Source organism: Anoplopoma fimbria, chromosome 20 (assembly GCF_027596085.1).
Source record: "Anoplopoma fimbria isolate UVic2021 breed Golden Eagle Sablefish chromosome 20, Afim_UVic_2022, whole genome shotgun sequence".
NCBI lineage: Eukaryota > Metazoa > Chordata > Actinopteri > Perciformes > Anoplopomatidae > Anoplopoma > Anoplopoma fimbria.
Window position 1 is genome coordinate 6,576,446 of NC_072468.1, and position 20,415 is coordinate 6,596,860.

Below are 20,415 nucleotides of genomic sequence, written 5' to 3' on the forward strand. Positions count from 1 at the left end.
GGATACAAATTCAGTGACTACAAAAGATAATGTATCTTGACTGTTGTAATGTAAAAACTGTTATATATTTTGTGTTTGCTAATGACAGCAGGATGCTCTTATTTCGGTGCCTACATTTACATTAAAGTTTGTCATGTTTACCCAGATTGGGTCAAAACGCTTCCTATTTACAGTCCAGGGAAATCTTGAGAGATTTAATCCAGAGTGAAGCATTTGACCTTAAATAATTTTTTCTTTGTGTCTCTTCTTTTAATGATTACGGTGAATGTCTAGTAAAAGAAATAATCAGAAATATAGCAACACTTTATGTCCAAATGCCACTGAAATTACAAGTAATCTTATCTATCTAACTGAAAACATAGCATATTGCTGAAATACTTTGTTGTGGTTTATGCTGAATATGACTGTAGGAGCAAAGAGGGAGTTTTAGTATATAATACTATACATTGGTCATGGAAGATCATGAATATACACAGTTAATTTGATGAGACATCATCAGCATTTAAAATCTGGTAATCAATATGTGGTTTGGTAAAAGAAATATTTTCTGAGAACATGATTTAGTTTGTTATTGCACTCTTGGATTTAAGATCTGTGGATCATGAAGACATCTCTAACATGTCTCAAATAACGATCTACACAAAAAAAGACATTGACTAATATTTACAAGACAATAACAAAAATACTGATTTTTGAATACAGGCATTATCTTCACCAGTTCATGTAGGGATTTGATAAAGACGGACGTTGAATGAATAATTATTTTTCATACAAAATTCAGGTTACTGCATATAAAAGATCACAAGTAAAAGTTCATTATAAAATGATATTCTTACGATGTGAAAAGTTTGATGTGTGCTGTGACTTTACAAAATAAAGCTGACAAGAAAATGTTTTAGTTAGTCATTAGCATTAGTCATAAATTACTGACATTTAAGATCTTTACTTATGTGTGCGTGCGTGTGTGTGTGTGCATGTGTGTGTGCGTGTGTGTGTGTGTGTGTGTGTGTGTGTGTGTGTGTGTGTGTGTGTGTGTGTGTGTGTCTGCCTGCTTCTTAGTATTGTACAACGTAAAAGTACTTAAAGCGTTGGGTTTGCACGAGATCTTTACTGATCTTCAGTACAAATCAACAGTACAGTCTGCACTCATTGTGGCTGGCTGTGCCGGCTGTCAGCGGGAAGTCTGGCACTGAAGAAAGTGACTCATGTGGAACAAGACAAAACCTCTACAAAAAGAATTGGGTCTGTTATTGAATGATCCCTGTAATTTCATCAAAAATTCTCAAGGTGAACCTGAGCCTTTACAAGACTCACTTCAACACATTGCCCTTTAGTTCACAAGTTATAGTGGTTATTTCTAACTTAACTTCATATCATTATATTTGACAAAACTTGCATCTTAAATCCAGTATAGTGAATCTAATATTATTTCTCTTTTGCACTTTTATCAATAGTTTACTTCATGATACCAATGTCAGTTAACTTCAATAACTCTTTGCTGATTTGTTTAAAACATAATGTTTCTTTAAAAGCTCTGTCAGTGTATTTTCGATACTGGGTATCTATTAAGGAGTATGGTCTTGGTGGACATTTAACAAAGTGGGAAGATTCAGAAAGAGAAGTTAAATCCTTAATATAAAAAAGCTTTAGGTAAGAAGGAAAATCTGGAACCTTGACAGACTTTCATTCCTCTGTCCAAGTGCAGCCTGTTGACATCTTCCAGGTCTTTTAATATTGTCATCCAAGAGTAGAAAAAGTGGAAACGTGGGAGCAGGAATCTCATGTCCGGGCCATTTTGTGAAGCCCCGGTGAGTTGTGATAGTTCTGGAGAGGAGAAATGAGAGCAGAAACTGTTTAACACATCTGTTATGTCACGAGAAGAAATATAGATGTATATGACTAAAACATCAACACCAATCTTGAAGCATGCATGTAACATAAACGTGTGTGTAGATCGTGGTGGCACAACACTTCATTAAGACATTTTGTTTACTAAATTTGAATTCAGGATGACATGTTTTGAGTGTGTTTGAATAAAACCTAGCTTGGTATGTGATTTATAGATAACCTGAATGCAAGTTACTGTGTTGTTATTGTAGTTAGTGGAAGTCGTTTCACATGGAGGCTCAGCTATCTGTAACTTGTACTCAATACAAACAGTGTTACAATGAAAACATAAAATAAGAGTCCTGGCACTCACCCTCATGGCTGTAGATATCCAGGGCAGAAATCTTGAAATTCTGGTGTAGACGCCAGGTTTCTTGGCCATGGCACAGCCTATTCCCCAGCTCACCACCCCCAGCAGACGATACCGCCTGGTCTTAGACAGGCAGTCTTCTGCCACAAAAGGACCGCCGCTATCTCCCTGAATCCAAAGACGATTATATCACTTCACACACAGTAAAACAGAGCATTGACAGAGGTTCAAGTAAGTAAGATAATCAAAAAAACAGTAATACGCATTGGGCACACGCAAACTTTCAGAGATCAGAGTCAAAAACAAGCATTATATTAAACAAAAAGCAGACCAAAAGATTAGGACATATCAAAGCATGCAGCTCCCCAATTAAAAACCCGAAAGCAGAGTCACACTCTGACCTGACAGGCATCAGTGCCTCCTTTCTCATAACCAGCGCAGAACATACTGGTGGTGATCTGATTGTCATAGTAGTCAGGAGCGTTGCAGACGGCGTCACTGATGATGGGGATGTTCGCTTCCTGGAGAACATCTGCTTGAATACCTGCAAGTGAGAAAGTAAAAACATTTAAAAAACAACAGTACTATGGAGGAGTTTCTATCTAAAAAGAAATATAAACGCTATGGGTCCTTGTAAAAGTTCTAAATATCACAACTTTATTGCTCTACTCTCACCTTTCTATGTATCTATGTAGATCAATGCGTACACTGGTGCTGTTTGTTATGATAGCACATGTTGAGCATATTGATACAATAGTAGCAAATAATGTCATCCAACACCAAATGTTCTGCAGTGTATAACAGTAGAGCTGCAGCAAAATGCAGATGACTTACCATAGTAATCTACATTTCCCCAGCCTGTTACTGTTCCCATCTGTCCATCTACCAGTCTCTGACCGTACACTGGCAGGCAAATAGGCTGGATGTATTCTACACAAAAACATGTATTAAGATGTAAGTAAACACATGTAATAATGCTTCACCATCAAATACACACGCAGTCATCCAAACATCAGGACATGTAGACAAGAAGTGGTGGACTACAGTCATGAACTGTAAATACCATCATTCTTACTATATAAATTATCTGAAACTATAGATCTGTTGTGTTTACTCTACTTTTTAGGTCAGCTTCTGTCTTGTTCTCAATTCCAAATTAAGTTATGTCATATCTCTTTTTCCTAAAGCTTTAAGCCACATGTTTTTAGTATATCAACAGCACAGAAACAGTGGACTGTAGAGTATCTTTTAATTGACATGTTGTGGTTGTAGTTATGAACGCCTAACACTAGATGTCAGAGGTGACCTACTTTACATTGCTTCAACAGTTTCTACTTTAAGTTTTCTTCATCTTCAAGGTAGGTCGTGTTATTAATCAACATCAATGAGAATTGTCAAAAAACTGGTGTGAACAGCCACATTTTTTTTCCAATTTGGCCTTAAATAAAGTTTCAGCTACATTTCATAAACTTGAGCCCCTGACCTGGTCCTGTAATCCAAGTCCATATCTCAGAATGGGTCTTCATCATTTAGTTTTCTCTTCTTTGTTAGTACAGATAATGGTGATATATTATATTTGCATTGGGATATTTGTAATTTCCACAAAACCCATTAAGTATGTTGACTTAAGTTCAAACTTAGTTGCTGGACTTTTGTGCAGAGCTGTGACATACCCTTAAAAAAAAAGCTAGCCTCTGTCTCTCTCAGACCTTTAATGCCAGTGCAAATCACACACACACACACACACACACACACACACACACACAGAAAGATGAGTCTTGTAAGCGTGTACTGTACCTTTCTCCCTATCAATGTGTGGATATTTAACTAGGGGAGTCCTGGGATTACAAAGAAAGCTTCAGACACAGGAGGAACCGGTGCTTACTGCTCTGTGTCGATATAACTATGTTAAACAAAATAACTTTTGTCCTGCTGACTCCAATCCGGGAAACAGGAGAAATAAAGCAGGCCAATGACTATAATGACTCTCTGTGTCTATCTGGTTCTCCCCAGGTCTTTGTCATTCTTCCTCTAATTGTTGTCATCATGCAATCAAATATTCAGGTATGTGTCGATGAGTGTGTCTCATGAATAGTTGTGTATGATCCTGTGTGGCCTACCACTGAAGGTGAGGGGCTGGGTGAGGGCGAGGACAGCGATGTCCCTGCTGTTGTCATCAATGCTAGCATCGACAAAGGGCAGGTAGCTGCTGTGGTAAACAATGGTGTTTACCTCCACCACGTTGGCATTGACTGGTTTACTATAGATGGAGCCGAGCATCACACGCCAGCGATTAACAGAGCGATATCGCCTAACATGAAATAAAAAGTAAAAAAATGATTGTCCACAGTGTGCTTTAAAAATATATATAATTCCTGTATAAAATCAGGCTGGATTACTGACTCTCTGAAGCAGTGTGCTGCGGAGACAATCCAGCGGTTTGAGATGATGGTTCCTCCACACTGATGAACTCCATCGTACTCCAATCTGACCTGCCAGGGCCAGCTGCCCTGCCTGGCATCCACGCCGCCAACTATACGGTCTGCTGCAAAACTACGCCTGCCACAGTCTGATCAGGAGAGAGAGGAGAGCGATTACCATCTGGGTAAACTGTAGGCGAGATAATTAAACATTTAATCATAGACAGGACAAAAAAAGCAAAGTAAGTGAGCGTGAAATATGCAGAAAGAAGGACAGAACAATGACAGACAGGCATAATAAAACATCAGACAGTAAAAATCACTTATATCAAGGTGTATTGCAGGATGACAAGCCCAGCATATTGTGAAAGATGTGGATGTAGAGTGCAGACCTGAACTCACATCTTACCTTGACATAGCAGTGTGAGAACCTCCCTGCTCTCACAGTCACTGAAACAAAGACAGACAGAGTTAGCAACAGCCTGACAGAGAAAAAGTAAACATGTAAACTAAGTAACTGTTCAGCTTTCTCTTTGTCAACCGAGTCGACAGGTGAAAGAAAAGGCAGCGAGACCAACAGAGAGGACAGTGTGGTAGAAGGTCAGCCTGCTGTGAGACAGGTGCCGGATCAAACAGACAGGTGTTTGTTACCATGGGAACAATGAGTCTTTGATTTTCTTGCCATAGCTGAGCTCTTGCTGTCTCACACAGAAGAACTCCCCGCCATCTCCACTGGCCTCTGGCACTGACGTGACGGAGTTGTTCACCACACTGAAACAGATGCACAAACTTCAGTCGTCTGTTGCACTATGCTGCATGAAAACATGGAGATATACTTGTTAAAAATATCTCACCTAATGAAGCCCACTTCTTCACAGCTGATGCTAGCTAGCAGGTCATTGGCTGAGGAGGAACACACCTGACGCCACCTCCTTTCGGCGGAGTCAAAGACTCTGAGACGTTGGTCAGCAGAATTTACCTGGACTGCAGGGAATAACACAGGTTACTTTTTAAACAAACTTGGTACAAAAGCACACACTCCTGCTTTCTTTATATTTCTTTTTTCTTTTCTCACTGTGATGATCATGTGTCATTTTTATGAGACCAGAGATAGTTGTCTGCTCATGTTCTGCTTCTACTAAGCAACATGAGACATAGAAGAGAGCAAAAACATAACTTTCTCTTGCTTGTTTGTCCATTAAATCTCTGAATTGAGACTGTTCTTATTATTTCTAAAAAATGGTTTACATTTGTTATTTTATTTGATAATACACATTTAAAAAAAAAAAAATCTAAACCTGGAAGTTTATCAAAATACATAAGCTGTAGAAATCATCAGATATGTGTTCTAACTGGAGTTAAGTTTCTGTTTTGTTTCTGCTACAGACAGACAGCTTCTTATCAGAAATCCTCGTACTCACCATCATACAACCCTGTGTCTTCATCCATTGTGCAATACGTCACTACAGAATGGTAATAAAAAAAACGCAGTTATATGCTGTCCCAGGACCCTGCTATATGCTGAGTCAATTCAAAACATGATGGCAAATACTGACAGACTGATCATCATTTTTGTAAACAACAGATAATTATGGTCATCATATGTTTGACAAAAATGTGTGTCACTATGTGTATGTGTGAAAGCATGCGGCCTGACCTACGGCCCAGACAGCTGCTCCAATGGCTCCTAAGGTCATCAATGTCACACACACCCCAATCACACGGCAGGGGGTCAACACACAGGTCAGAGAGATTCCCCTGTTCCCTGCAGACACACAGAACCACACACACATAGAAATGAGTGACCATACACTTATTTGTCGATTATTTTATTAATGGTGAAAAATGTTGATCAGTGTTACAAAGCCAAAGATAATGTCCTCAAATGTCTTGTTTTGTCCACAACTCAAAGATATTGAGTTTACTGTCATAGAGAATTAAAGAAACCAGAAAATATTCACATTTGAGAAGCTAAAATCAGACAATTTTTACTTTATTCTTATAAATCGAAAACCGTTGTTGAAATTAATAGTTTACAACTAATAAGATTAATCGTTGCAGCTCTACACTAATTATGACACGTTTATATATACAGAGAGACACAACAATGAATGCACACATGCTATATTAAGCACACACACAGCAGCACTCAAGATTTCACGTCACATACAAAACCAACAAACACTGGTGGTTGAAGAAGACTTGGGTGATGAAATCAAAAGAATGACTAATATAACGATGAACTAAAGTGATCTGTGTTGTTGTTGACAAATATACGTATGACAAATGAATACATGGCAAAAGTTGAGGCTAGTTGCTTGTAATTAATTTGGGCTTTTTTTTATGCTTAAGCCGCCCTACAACAAACATCAGCAAAATGACCAGTATCAGCTCGCTGTCCCAATGTGAAGGGGTATGCTGCACATTTCCTGGCAAAGACTGGAAAGAACAAACGACACGATTAGATCAATAGTCTAAAGTCTAGCATTTCTCCACAAAGCAAGAACAAACTTTTAAACTAGGATATAGTGCCATGTTTGTCCCGTGTGCATGTACAATAAGTGTGTTCTCAGTGTGTCCCTTTCTGCCCCTCTTATCCTCTCTTAGTTGTGTGTCAAGTTTGTCAACTTGACACACAACTAAGAGTTTATACACATTTTTTTTATTGCAGACATGTAACAGATTGGACAACACATGTTTGAATATTAACATGAATAAATCCATTCTGGTGTGTCAGTTCCAGGATCCTGGGACAGTGTATGATGGCTAACTGTCATGGCTTCCTAGGACCCTTATCACAGTAAAATCCTCTCTTTATGTGAACTGTCAGCCTGCCATGCACATCCCTTATCATTAAACGCAGCTCAGCTCATTTCCTTTACCGGTAACAACCTTTTACATAAGCCCGGGCTTATGTAAAAGGTTGTTATCATCATCATCATTATCATCATCATCATCATCATCAAAGTTAAAGCAACAGTGCAGACAAAAGCAGGAGGCCAGGTTACACCTCTTGACACCGACACATTAAAACCAGCCTATCCTGATGAATATTTTGATTTAAAGACAGGAGGAACTAAACTTACCAAAGAATTTACCTTTTTCACTGCAGAAATTTGGACTTGGAAAAGCACAGGTGTAACTAATGACATTAACGATGGCTACATCATATTCAAGTAGCGCTGTAAGTCATGACAGTGTGACAGTGAGCTAGCATGCACAATACTGAAGCAGCTGAATGGAGTTCAGACATCATTAATCGTGTTATTTACACCTGTGTAGAAAGCCTCTAAAATGTTTGATGTTAAGTGACAAATTGAACCCGGGAACCTAAAGCTAAAGTAGTCTCAAGTATCTGTCCTTTCTATTAAATTTTGTAAATACGTTTGTCTGTTTGTCTTTAGTTATAGCTGAAGGAAAAAACAAGGAGTCCATGCTAGGGGGCAAATATAACCCTTAGTAAAGTACTTTAATATATTATTCAAGCCTGTGTCGATTACTACTTGTTCGAAAAAAAGCAGGAAAAAGGTAGGTGTTGTGTACATGAGTGGATTTTCTGTTCATTACATTGCTTCGAACACAGGACTGTAATAGTTATAGTTTCCATCAATGTGTCAGGAAACAACTGACGATACTGTAAGAACATGAGTGTTTCCTATCGAATCAAAGTAAACATTCTACATGCCTGGTTTCCTTCCTGCCACTGTCTCCTTCCAACATTTCCCTTCTCTCTCACATCTCTATCTTTTTCATTTGATGACAGAAGGACCAAAAATTAAAACAAGTCCATTTAAATGTTTTGATGGAATTGTAAAGTTACTCCTATCAAATGTCAATGTTCAGAGATGTTTTGAGATGCTGCACAATTTTTTAGGATAGTACCCACATTAGTTAGTGAGGAAGCATTTTTTTATTTCTTCTTTAGACATTAAAGGACCAGTGAACAACTAAAGGAATGCCAAGGAACCTGTGTTTTACAGAACCACTTAGCGATGTAGACCTACTAATCCAGTGACCTTAACCCCCTTCTAAGCTATCTCCTCACATATGCTCCCTCCCTCAACACTACAGCTTCTCCCTGGCCAACCCTATCTACTCCTTGACTTCATTTCCCTAAAATGTCCCTTCTTTCCTCACCTCTCTCTGTGCCCATCGCTCTCCTTCTTCTCCTGCCCTCTTTGTGCCTCCCGTCTGCTCCTCCTCTCCCTCTGTACCTGTCCTCTGCCCCGACCCTTCTCATCCTGAGGCTTCCTCTCCAAAATTCCATACAGCATAATAATGGTATTATTGTTCATTGGGTTTTGAAATTCTGATTAACAATGGGGACCCAGAGGTCAGAGAGGAATGAGGAAAACCAAGGTAGAATAATGTTAAATTTAAGAAACAAAAAGCAGTGAACATAAAGAGTATCCGATGAATGCCACTGGACATATTTTCAGAGGGAAATTCAAGGCTCCTGTTTGTTCATTCAGATTGTGTTTTCCAGGAAATACTCCACACACCTCAACTCCCAGCACACCTCTCCTTCCTGATCTCTTCTTCCACAACACAGTGCTCTTCCAAATCAAACTGAAGGACAGAACAAACACTCTATTGTGTCCACTTCTACCTAAGACCACCGTCTCCTGAGTGTATGTGTGTCTTTAAGTGTGTATTATGAGTCAGGAAACTACCTGAAATCACTGCGGTATTATGGGCTGACGAGTACCCTGCAGTAGTAAAAATGGTAGTAGTACCCACCATAGGTATGTTGCATATCTTTTATTATAATTATGCGAATACAGTAGAACTTTTTGCATTATGTTCAAATATTTTAACAGAGTTCTCCACAGCGAGTGTGTTATGGTAAAGTTAATTGAAAACAGATATAATATCACCTACTATAAGCTGTGTGTGCTGGTTTGTATTGTAAATGGGATATCAACATAAACTCTATCCACAATTCTACAAATAACTTCTTATGTGTGACGTTTGCATATCATTTCCAACACTTCTGACGAGTCACATGTCTATTCCTGTTAAGTTACAGCCTATTAATTTAGAAAATAAACAGCAACTGGAAAACTTGATCAAAAGATGTGATCTACTAAGAAAAGTTTCTTGAAGACACTGTGTCATGTTACCGTTAAATATATCTTGTACTTTTTTCAGAATTGTAAACAATATACTTACTTGAACTTAATGTATGCACAACAAAAAAACAACAAAACAGGTAAAAGATTTCACAAAGCAGAGAATGTTTAGGTCTTCCAAACCGCGTGACTGGTAAGTTTGTTGCTATGGTTTGTTGCCACTGTGATAAATAAAGCTGGCACGAGAGGTAAGAATGAATCATCACTTACTGTATGTGACCCATCCACACAAACATACCATACATACATAAATCTTTATTTTGGGTTCTTATTTCTATCCTCATCCATGAGTCACATGACCAGCCAGAAGCCGCAGGATGGAAAAGATTCCCTGTGTTATTACTCATTCACACGGATGTTGGGAGGGACACCCTTAACTTTGCTCGCACCACACCCTTCCACTGTAGCACTACACTGTTGGGTGAAAAGACGCAGCTGTGTACCAGGTGAGATATGTGGCTCATGACACACATTCAGTATTACGAAAAAAGTGTGTTTTTATCTTCCTAATCAGCCGAAATGTATTCTATGATGTAATTAATCTGAAATTGCATTAATGCATAAACACAAATGCATTAATTGAAGCCTGTAATGATGTTTTTTCCTGCAATATTTGCGACCGCACAAATCAAGCTGCTGTGCAAAGTAACAGAAGTCATGACTACAAGGTAAAAGTCTGTTTTCTCTGTGGAGAACTCTCCGGAGCTCAACTTCATTTTTTTCCAGAGCATTACAGTTTGTAATGTATCTGGTCCATCAAAAACTGGGCTGAGCTTAATTCAACATACATTCACTCCAATTTCAATAAGGACAGGGATTCAAGAGGTTTTTCAAAATTAATATTGAAGAATATTCCCTTCCTGAGTAGACTTAAGTGAACCTAGGTGTGGTTAGAGCAGTATGAAGCAAATATAACAACACAGAAGCAGAAGAAAACCTCACACACACACACGCACGTGCACACGCACACGCACACACACACAACAGAATCTCTGACCTATATTTGTAGTGGTTGTCATGACAGGAAAGTAAAAATAAACACAATCTTACTGCGCAGTAAGTGCTAGTCTGATTACTATACACATGCGTATTTGTGTTTTTGTACTTGTTCGCACATGTAAACTCACTGTATGTCATGTTTAAGGTAAACACTGCTTGTTTATGAAAATAGATCATGTCCCACCTAATCTAAGCGCAGACTCACACAAAATAAGCCACACCATGTGTGCCACTCCTTGGCTAGACCTTGTTATTCCTGTAATTAAACACACCAAAGACAGAGGCTGAATCATTGCATCTGGGTGGGCTCCCTTCAGTCGAGCGACAGAAACTACAAATCCAAACCTGACCATGTAAAGACACAGAAAGTAAGTTACAGCCCAACAAGAAGACCTAGTGACGAGAACAGCAGAAGATTTGGAGATGTTGTCACTACTACTGGCTTAATTTTACTGGCACTTGATTTGTCTCTTCGATGTAAGGTAGGTGTGCTTTTGTATAACAGGTTTCGGAGCTCACACTGACAGAAGCGCTTTCTAGCAGCAGTAAAATATAGCAAGTAATCTTATTTGTACATCCGTAAAAGCATCATAAAGTTAGCAGTAAACTCATTAGGAGCCATAAAGCTGCATATCTGACCAAAACTTCAACAACAACACACTGCATTACGGCTCGTGCCACGTAACAGGACAGATGTGAAGTCACTGGTTTACTTTAAAATGTGTGCTTCACAGATGGTGATGGGAATGTGATTGATGGGATCAGGTAGGAGAGCTTCATTTAGAGCTGCAGTGAGTTGTATGTTTATAACTGCTGGGAGCGATTTGTTATTACTGTAAATATAATGTGCTACAATTCAGTGTAATTTGAAGCAAAGGACTGTGGTTATTTCTGGCCCCAGTTATCAACAAAACACATTTATATTTGAGTTGTGAATTTTAGAAATCGTATCAGATATAAAAATATATATTAATAAATCTAAATTTTAACTCAAAGAAAAACTTCAAAAATAAACCCAGTGAACATCAGAGAGACAGCCAGTCAGCTTTGAACAAACCAGTTAATGGTTAACTGTGAAGTAGACTGATGTCTGGTCCCAAATACAGAAAACAGGCAGCATGCGCTTCAGCATGACCAGCAAAGCATTTTATGCTGTGCATGCATCTGTGTGTGTAGGTGTGTGTGTGAATGATGGCATGACCAACAGTGTATGTATTATGTGCACTCACCCATCTTCCCCTCTGTCACAACTTTCTCAGCATACATCTGTATACAATAGGAAGCAGAGGGCAGCAATAGACAACGATCTGTCTCCGTCCTTCGTTCCCTCCTTTCTTCCTTCCTTCCTTCCTTCCTTCTCTCCTTGACTCCTGAGGGCAGGTGGTCTAAGGCCTTTTCAGTCACGTTTGCCTGGTAATATAATACTGAGGGTCCTAAGTGACAAACAAACAACATATTTTAGGTAACCCTTTAAATAAACATTTATCAAAAAGATAGCCAGTTAGACTGAGTTAAATATATTCGAATAACCTATATTATATAAAGTGAAGGGACAAACTAGTTTTAACATACTAATTCATAATACTACTACACATATGCACTACACTTTTATATTACTTACCATTTTAGTCGATATGCTCCAAAGTACAGGCAGGTTACATCACAGGTTTGTTTCAGAGCAATTTTTTTCACTTATTAATTCTCTCACACAAACACACACACACTACTAAGTAACAACCATTTCTAAGATAAAAAACTGACAATAAAAACATAAATGTATGATGTGAGACTTTACTTTACTGTGTCTTCATTCCATGTGAAAAATCTTCTTTTTATAAATGCCTTTTGTCAATATTAACCAAAAGTTAAAAAGGGGATATGAGACCACTGGGAGGCATTATTATATGTTAACTAAAGCTAAAATGTGACAATAGAAAGTTATGGAAAAGTGTTATCGCCAATAACAACATTTTACAGGCAAAACTGTTTATAATGAGAAAAAATAAACGATATTTGTATCACTCTAGACTGCAGAAGTATTTAGTTCTCTGACATGGTTAAAGTGGTTAAACAGACCAAAGGACATTTAAAAGGTTCAGCACAATAAACTGCAGTGTTGACATAATTAAGACCAAACAAACTGGCTACTTTATTTGACTGAAAACGTGTTTAATTTAAGATAGCTACTAACTGTTAGTTGCTAGTAGTATATATATTCTACAGCAAGGTTATAATTTAAGCAATCAACGTTGTTATTACCAGAGTCAGACACCTAAGTTAGCTATTAGCTTATTTTCAGGGCTGAAACAAAAAGTGACTCACCTGTAATATCTTGCAGCAGGTGAAGTACTGGCCTTCGCTAGTGACAAAATATATTTTTTTTATCTCTGAAAAATAGAAAAACAAAAAAAAACTATTCTGCCTCAAAAACAGGCGACAATAGTGTCATTTACCGATCAAACGCCAGCACAGATAAATCCCAGTGTGCAGTAAATCCCTTTTGCTTTCTTCACAGGTTACTGACCTCAAAGAAAGAAAGAAGAAGAAGAAAAAAAAAAAAAGGTTTTGGCGACCGTTTGTATCAGCCAAATCCACCGACGCCCGCTTCTAATAGAAAAGAGAGAAACATTTGGAAGACTAATGGACTAATTGACACAAAGTTAGTGAAAGTGTATCCCAACTTTTTCGTTTTGAGTGGTCGTCCTGTGAGCGCTCTGCTGCGCAGGCGAGAGGGGCACCAGTGACGTCAGCTGGACGTTTCTGAGTGGACAAACCTCTCAGACCTGCTGCAGGTGAACACACTGTCCTACAAAGTCATACAACACAACTTAACAGGGACTTAGTAGGTTGATGACTGATTTAAGGATATCAGCTGTTCTGAGATTACTCTCAACTAATATAAGTAAAGCTTCATGTCTCTATTGTTACAACTGGACATGTCAACACACATTTATCTACACGGTTCCCTTTATTGACATGAAAGCCAAGTCACCATCACAGTTTCTCGTTGGCAGAGAAAATAAAAGGGAAGTTTGACAATCTAACCAATAAGTCGTAGCTCTGGAAGAAGAGAAGCAGGCACATAACTGATTGATGAAAGATTAGAGGAGGGAAGATTGGCAGAGAGAGTCACAGAGGAAGGTGTGAAGAAGAAGGGAAGCCAAAAAGGAAGAGAGTAGGTGACTGAGGGAGGAAGGTCAGGAGATCACAACAAGACAAGCATCAGCCACAGCAGGAAGAGAAGAAGATGGGAGGAAGAGAGGCGCAGTGCTACTGCTGGCTGCTGGTCACACTCTTCTTGAAAGGTAAGCCGCTCTGCAACATCTATGGTGACACCATTTAGCAGAATTAACTGAAATTGTTGCGATACACAGGTCATTCTCAGTGACATTAATGTGACATTTAAATATGATGTGTTGTCACAACGGATTGGAGGATTATTTAAGTGGTATTTGTGCAACACCTCCGCCGAGTGTAATGTTTCAGTTGCCAAAAAAATCTTGGCAATTCTTGATCAACAAGTAGGCTACAACCAGAACTACATGAATGTATCTATTGTTGTTGCTTTCTTACATTGCACAAAAAAAGAAATCAAATCAGTAGAGACCAAGTCCCTCTGAACAGTATCATTCTTATTTCGGTCTAAGTTTTTATAATCATTCAGAATTACAATGTTGCACATTATAGCAACCGTTATAAGATGATCCGTCTGTGGATAATGTCATTAAATACTGAAATTATGTAAAATATGTTCTTTTTTCATTAATCTGTCAAATAAACTGACTAATGTTTTCATTTGACACCGCTGTAATGTAACTTTGTGGTTGAGATATATTTTACCACATATCCTCTTTCCCTCAGGTATTCTTGCAGGTGATTGGTCAGTTAATCTCCCCTCCGGTCCTATCTGTGCTGTGATTGGTTCCTCTGTGGTTCTTCCTTGTTCCTATGACTACCCCCAACATTCTAATGAAAACAAGAAAGAGAGACGGCTCTCTACTCAGGTAGTTCAATAAAGAAGCCATTGTTAGCCGTTGCAATACATCCTACAGTGTGTCTTCAACAAGAAGACTTTCTCTGCGAGGTTTCAAATCAGAAACAAATGTGCAGCTACAGGGGGTTGATTTAGGATAACTGCTTAAACTATTTTATGATTGCAATTAGTGATTTGAACATCTAGAGCCAGGGTAACATAAGCATAAACATCAGCTAATTTGCAATACTTTAGTACAAAATATATTTATTTTCTTTTTTTTTAGCAAATGTGTCAATGTGTCTCTATTAGGGTGGAGGAGGAGGAGAAGAAGGACAACAGTACAAAGTTTGGTCTGAGATGTGGTGTCTCGAAGACAGTCGCTGCATAGCCTCAAGGTATTGTTAGAAAAACAACTGCGATTAATTTAGGCAGATCACTCATAGCACAGGGTTAAGACGAACAAAGTAAGTATCTAAGTCTGTGTGTCCGTCTCAGATACGTCTACCACAGTGATGGTATCTCCCCAGACCCATCCTTCACGAACAGGGTGGAGTACCTGGGACAACCAGGGACAAAAAACTGCTCTCTAAGGATCTCTGATGTGAGACCGTCAGACAGTGGAGCATACGTGTTTTACCTCATCACCAGCCACCCTACGCAGAAGATGCCAGAGCAGAGCGGTATACAGCTACTGGTGGCAGGTGGGAATATTTTTTTTGCAACTGACCATAATTAACATGACGATCACCACCACAATCATAATTATCATCATCCTCTTCAAAAAAGCATTAGCACCACAATCATCAATAAATAGCTCACAATTCGTGGAGTTTCCAAAGTATTTCAGAAAAATAGAAACATAAAGCAAGATTTAAAATAGTGACATCATCACATCAAATGCATCATTCTAATTTTGGCCAACAGGGTGTTTACCCCAATTTATTATTTAAAATGCAAATAAGGGAGCAGATGTTTATGAATCGTTTTTAGATTTTCATCTATAGCTCACATTCAAAATCAGAAAGAAAAAACTGGCAGTTTCAAAATGTTGTGACTGTTGTGTACTTCTTTGTGTCTCACTAGCACACTGTCTCACTGCCTGTCTGCCTGACAGTAACTACCTTGTTCCACTTCCCTTATGCAACTCTGTTCGACACTTTGTGCTAATTATGAGAAGTAGAACTGAAATTGACCATTGACTGCATATAAATACATTTTTCTAACCGAGTCATTGCTCACAGCCAAACATGTAAAGACAAAACTAGTCTTTGCTGAACTTTTTAAAAACAGGAGATTTAGAGCAATGTAAGTTATTAGCGCCTGTTGAAAAGCAGTCTCATTTTGGCCGTGCAAGTTGAGGGGTGTTGGGAAATGGTGGTGTTGTTGCACCACAAAGATAATCTTAAGAAATAATTGAGAAATGTCAGAACCTGTCCTCTTTCCTAACCCTTGTTTTCTCCAGACTCCTTCAGTGCTGTCGCAGTGTCTGCAAGTCCCTCCAGTGACATCACAGAGGGCGAGACCTTACGTCTGGCCTGCTGCAGCCTTGCGGCCAGTCCACAGGCCTCCTTCAGATGGTACAAGAGCACAAGCACCAGCCCGAAACATGTCGGACAGCTGTGGAGCATCAGTGAGGTCACATCTGATGACTCTGGCAGCTACTCCTGTCAGATACTTACTGGAGATAAAGTGCAGAACTCAACAAAGCTTGACATTGACGTAGAGTGTAAGTAAAGTTAATCCTGATTTAGTCATTCTGTCTGTTGCTGTGCGTAACAATAACATAAGTTAAGGAATATGCTTCTGACGGAATATTTAAGTAACTGACCTTTCATCTCCTTCCTGTCTAGATGCTCCTCGAAACACAGTGGTCTCAGTCTCTCAGAAACGGGTCGGGCTTCCTGCAACTCTGACCTGCAGCAGTGACGCTAACCCGCCTGTCCGCACATACTCCTGGTACCAGGGTGCAGCATGTCACCCTACAGCAGACAAAAGCTCTCATCAAGCAAGGCAAACCTCAGCTAAACCCACAGGACGAGGCCCGACACTCAGCAGTGCCAACATCACCTCTGAGCAGTATGGGCAGCACTGCTGTGAAGCACGCAACAGACACGGATCACAGACTGAGGACGTCACACTCCCCTGTTCCAAAGGTAGGTCGATGACGAACCTTTTATTCAATCAGAGTTTTGCTGTTTTAAGTGGCAACCATGTTTGCTCCTTAATCCTGCAGAAAATAGTCCCAGAGTACCACCTGGCAAAAAACAAACCAGGCAGTGCTTACATGACAGAGGTGAGAGATTGATTCACAAATATTGTAGTGGGCATTTTGAATACTCTCACCTTTGACAATAAATCTGAACCTTACCCATAACAAATTACAACTATTTATCCATTGGCCACTACGATATTACAAATCTATGGGGTGAATATTTATAATCCAAACTGTTTTGTGTGATTTTATGTAATACAAAGAAGAAAGTAGTAACTACACTATGAATGGGGAGATATTTGGGATTCATTGTCTTGCTCAAAACGATTTTGATATGTGGACCGTAGGAAATCGAGCTACCAATCCTGTAATTAATGGCTGACCCATTCTGCCACCTGTGGGGCCAACATTATTTTTACATTTGACAACCTATTTATCTCTTCTCTATCTTTGAGATGCAACAGAAAAAGGATATGACTTAGTACAGTCAGTATTTAGTTTCAATATTTTACCGTTAATCCACTACAAGAACAAACACTAGCTCTGCTGTCATGAAGCCTAGCACTATGAAATACCACAACATTGTACATACTCTATGTTCAACGTCCATATATTCACATGCACATTGTATTAAAGACTGCTGCCTATGATTGTTTGTTCTGGCTCTAATTCCTTCTCTGTCCACTACAGCGATTACCCCGTCTAAATCTTCAGGAGGCAGACTGATAGTTATCGGAGTGACCATCGCTGTTCTGCTAGCTATTATAGCCATAGTGGCCTTCCTCTTGGCAAGGTGAGTTATTTGCTTCTCTTACAGCTGATCAGTATTATATGTCTTTATTTAGTTTAACTATTTCAATAATAAGATGTGACTAAAATGTGTCATTAAAAGGTTGATGTGATTCCTACACTATAGTCTGAATATTAGCCAAACATCTTCAGTGTTAATAAATATTTTTTTAAGTAAATTGTATCAGGATCAAAATAACGTAATAATGTAAATGTCAGTGTTTTTTGATCAATTCTTTGTCTGTCCTTTCAGGAGACAGAAGTCATCCAGACAACAGTCGTATGTCCTCACTGAGACAACTGCTTCAGCACCTTAAGGACTCATTTAGCACAAAGTACAAAAGAAAGTACAAACACCCTACAACCACCAGAAGAGATCTGTTTATTTCATTAAAGTAACTCAGGAAAGTTAGAATGTTTCCTCAAAACCCTCAGTAGTCTTGAGTGTTTTTATCACACCTCATTTTGCCAAGTACACAACCGAAAGATCAAGAAAGCTTGACACAATCCTGAAACCCATAATTCCTGGATTTCCATGAACTGAGCTCAACCAGGATGAACACTTATGACTTTAATGTATTATGGTTCATATAAAACCGACAGAACTAAAGCAAATACTCGGAATATCTTTATTCTGTTGGATGTCTGATCATCTGTTCCATTTGTTTAAGTGTGATTTTGCTTTGGGATCAACTAGATGCTGCTGTCAGGATTTAACCAAGCGATCTTCATGAAAAAGAAAATGATTATATCAGAGATACAAGAATGAAAATCCCCTGTTTTTATCAAAATCCTCCTACTTTGTGTTCTAGTCAGTTGATCTGTTGCAGGAACAGATGTGATTTTGAATACATCCACCACGGTTCATCACATATGACGACCACAGATGAGTGCACCCAGCTCTATATAGGCAAAGTCAAGAAACAGCTGTTGCTGGAAGCCTGTTGGTGATGATGAGTATGAAGATGATGACGGAAAACACAGTCATAATGATCCAATTAGAAGCTGTTTGCTTTTAGGACGAGGCCTCGTCTGTGTGGTTTTGAGTAAACTCTTCAGTGTGATAAGGCTATAACAGATACTGACCAGAGCCTGAGGATAAAAACCAGGAGGACAGTGACTCTGACATCCATTTACAAAACATACTTGAACATCAACTCCTCATTAGTCTATTTTTAGAATGTTACTTATGTCTGATTTATCATATTAAAGTGAGCCGAGTATTGTTGTGCGCACATACTAAAAGTAAAAAAGGAAGTGATTAATTCCCCAAATATTTAAAGAGACAGGTTCACATAGCGTATGTACACATCAGTTGGAGAGCTGTTTGTCAGGTGCATTTACTGTATATTTTTAACATTTATTTGACGATTTGATAAGAAATAGAGGATCTACATATTGTAGTGCCACTGATTCCATCATAAATACTGAGTTTCCAATTTCAAAGCTGTTTTAATCTACAATGTTTGTGACCTAATATTAGTTCTAAATTGGATGTATTAAGTGTATTGAAGAGTTTACCCGAACATAATGTACATGAGTATTTTAAACTCAAGGTGGCAGCAGATCCAGATTTGACCACAATGATTCTGGATACAGTCTGTTGTACATTACCATTAGTGGAGCCACAACACCTTCATGATGACATATTATTAATTTAGTCATATTTTCAAGGTTCTGAGTATTTAATAATAAAAACGAATTGTAGTTGCTTGGTGATGTTGTGTTCTCACATGTCGTGAGAAAGACAGGAGTCATGAGATGATGAGAGGTTTCATGCCGGCTGCTGAACTCGTGACTCCAGCTGTTTTATGGTTGACCTCAAAGCAGATACAAACCTCAGACATTCTCGTACCAAGTCATGTATCTGGTGTAATGAAATGTCGTCAGGCTCAGGCAGAGGAAGTCTTTATACATGTCCTACTGTGTAGCCCTGTTCTTTTGGCCCATTTAGGCATTAGACGTTTTCATAATCAATTACGTCTCAGCCTCCTTTAAAAATTGAATAAAAAAAGTGCGTACAATTGAACTCTTCTTTTCATGCAGTCACAGTATGAAAGGTCAGGTACAGAATCAAGTGTTGTGTTTAACTTCACTTACCATGCCCAAATAATAACTAGTGGAAGCAACAGGAAAATTATGACTCCAATACCAACAAAGAGACACGGTTAACTGTTAGAAGAAATAGAAAAAAAGTGTGAAACATTAAACTAATGGCATCTCAGATTTTAAATATAGTCATAAATGTTCAACAAAAATATCGTAAAAAAAATGTTTTTTTCAGAGAAAATAGTTGTTTATATTGCACTTCACTGTATTTTCTACAATATGTTTTACAAGCAGTTTTGAGTTGTTTTCCCCCAGTTGGTTCCTGGCCTGGCAGAGGTAGAGTCCAGTGTGGGATGCCTCCACAGAGGGGAGAGACAGCACTTGTCCTGATCCCACCCGGAGCAGAGAGCTGAAACTAGAACCAGTACTCCTGTACCAGGTGTAGTTGTCTGCTGGGGGGTTAGCAGCACTGCTGCAGGTCAGATTCACACTGCTGCCCATTGTCAGGTCACCGGAATAACTCATCTCAACAGATACATTCAACGGGGGATCTGTACCAAAAACAAAACCACTGTGCCGTTTAGACATTAAATTAGAGGATGGAATTTTTACAAGTTCAAAAGAAAACATTCACAGATTAT

General features: G+C 38.8%; 2 protein-coding genes across 2 annotated transcripts; one reads left to right on the top strand and one right to left on the bottom strand.

Annotated features, from left to right (window-relative positions):
* Positions 1 to 1,733: 1,733 nt before the first annotated feature.
* On the bottom strand, positions 1,734 to 13,482 carry hpn (hepsin). The gene is made up of 14 exons (XM_054621082.1): positions 13,202 to 13,482; positions 13,071 to 13,107; positions 11,978 to 12,181; positions 6,275 to 6,382; positions 6,039 to 6,080; positions 5,472 to 5,601; positions 5,269 to 5,388; positions 5,027 to 5,067; positions 4,601 to 4,766; positions 4,318 to 4,508; positions 3,032 to 3,127; positions 2,599 to 2,741; positions 2,201 to 2,365; positions 1,734 to 1,824 (listed from the first exon to the last, which is right to left on the bottom strand). Exons 3-14 carry the CDS (start codon positions 12,012 to 12,014, stop codon positions 1,780 to 1,782), a joined length of 1,284 nt encoding a protein of 427 aa, XP_054477057.1. The 5' UTR covers positions 12,015 to 12,181; positions 13,071 to 13,107; positions 13,202 to 13,482; the 3' UTR covers positions 1,734 to 1,779.
* Positions 13,483 to 13,816: 334 nt separating this feature from the next.
* LOC129109841 (B-cell receptor CD22-like) lies at positions 13,817 to 19,709 on the top strand. Its single transcript, XM_054621982.1, has 8 exons — positions 13,817 to 14,053; positions 14,610 to 14,752; positions 15,034 to 15,119; positions 15,220 to 15,425; positions 16,187 to 16,450; positions 16,575 to 16,877; positions 17,627 to 17,729; positions 17,979 to 19,709. Exons 1-8 carry the CDS (start codon positions 13,996 to 13,998, stop codon positions 18,040 to 18,042), a joined length of 1,227 nt encoding a protein of 408 aa, XP_054477957.1. The 5' UTR covers positions 13,817 to 13,995; the 3' UTR covers positions 18,043 to 19,709.
* The last annotated feature ends 706 nt before the right edge of the window (positions 19,710 to 20,415 follow it).

Excerpts from the sequence above, each read along its gene's own strand:
- LOC129109841 (XM_054621982.1), top strand. The coding sequence starts at position 13,996 with ATGGGAGGAAGAGAGGCGCAGTGCTACTGCTGGCTGCTGGTCACACTC. Across the intron at positions 14,753-15,033 it reads AGAGACGGCTCTCTACTCAG|GGTGGAGGAGGAGGAGAAGA; the intron begins GTAGTTCAATAA and ends TGTCTCTATTAG. Across the intron at positions 15,120-15,219 it reads AGTCGCTGCATAGCCTCAAG|ATACGTCTACCACAGTGATG; the intron begins GTATTGTTAGAA and ends TGTCCGTCTCAG.
- hpn (XM_054621082.1), bottom strand. The coding sequence starts at position 12,014 with ATGTATGCTGAGAAAGTTGTGACAGAGGGGAAGATGG. Across the intron at positions 5,068-5,268 it reads AAAGACTCATTGTTCCCATG|TGACTGTGAGAGCAGGGAGG; the intron begins GTAACAAACACC and ends TCTTTGTTTCAG. Across the intron at positions 4,767-5,026 it reads TCTCACACTGCTATGTCAAG|ACTGTGGCAGGCGTAGTTTT; the intron begins GTAAGATGTGAG and ends TCTCCTGATCAG.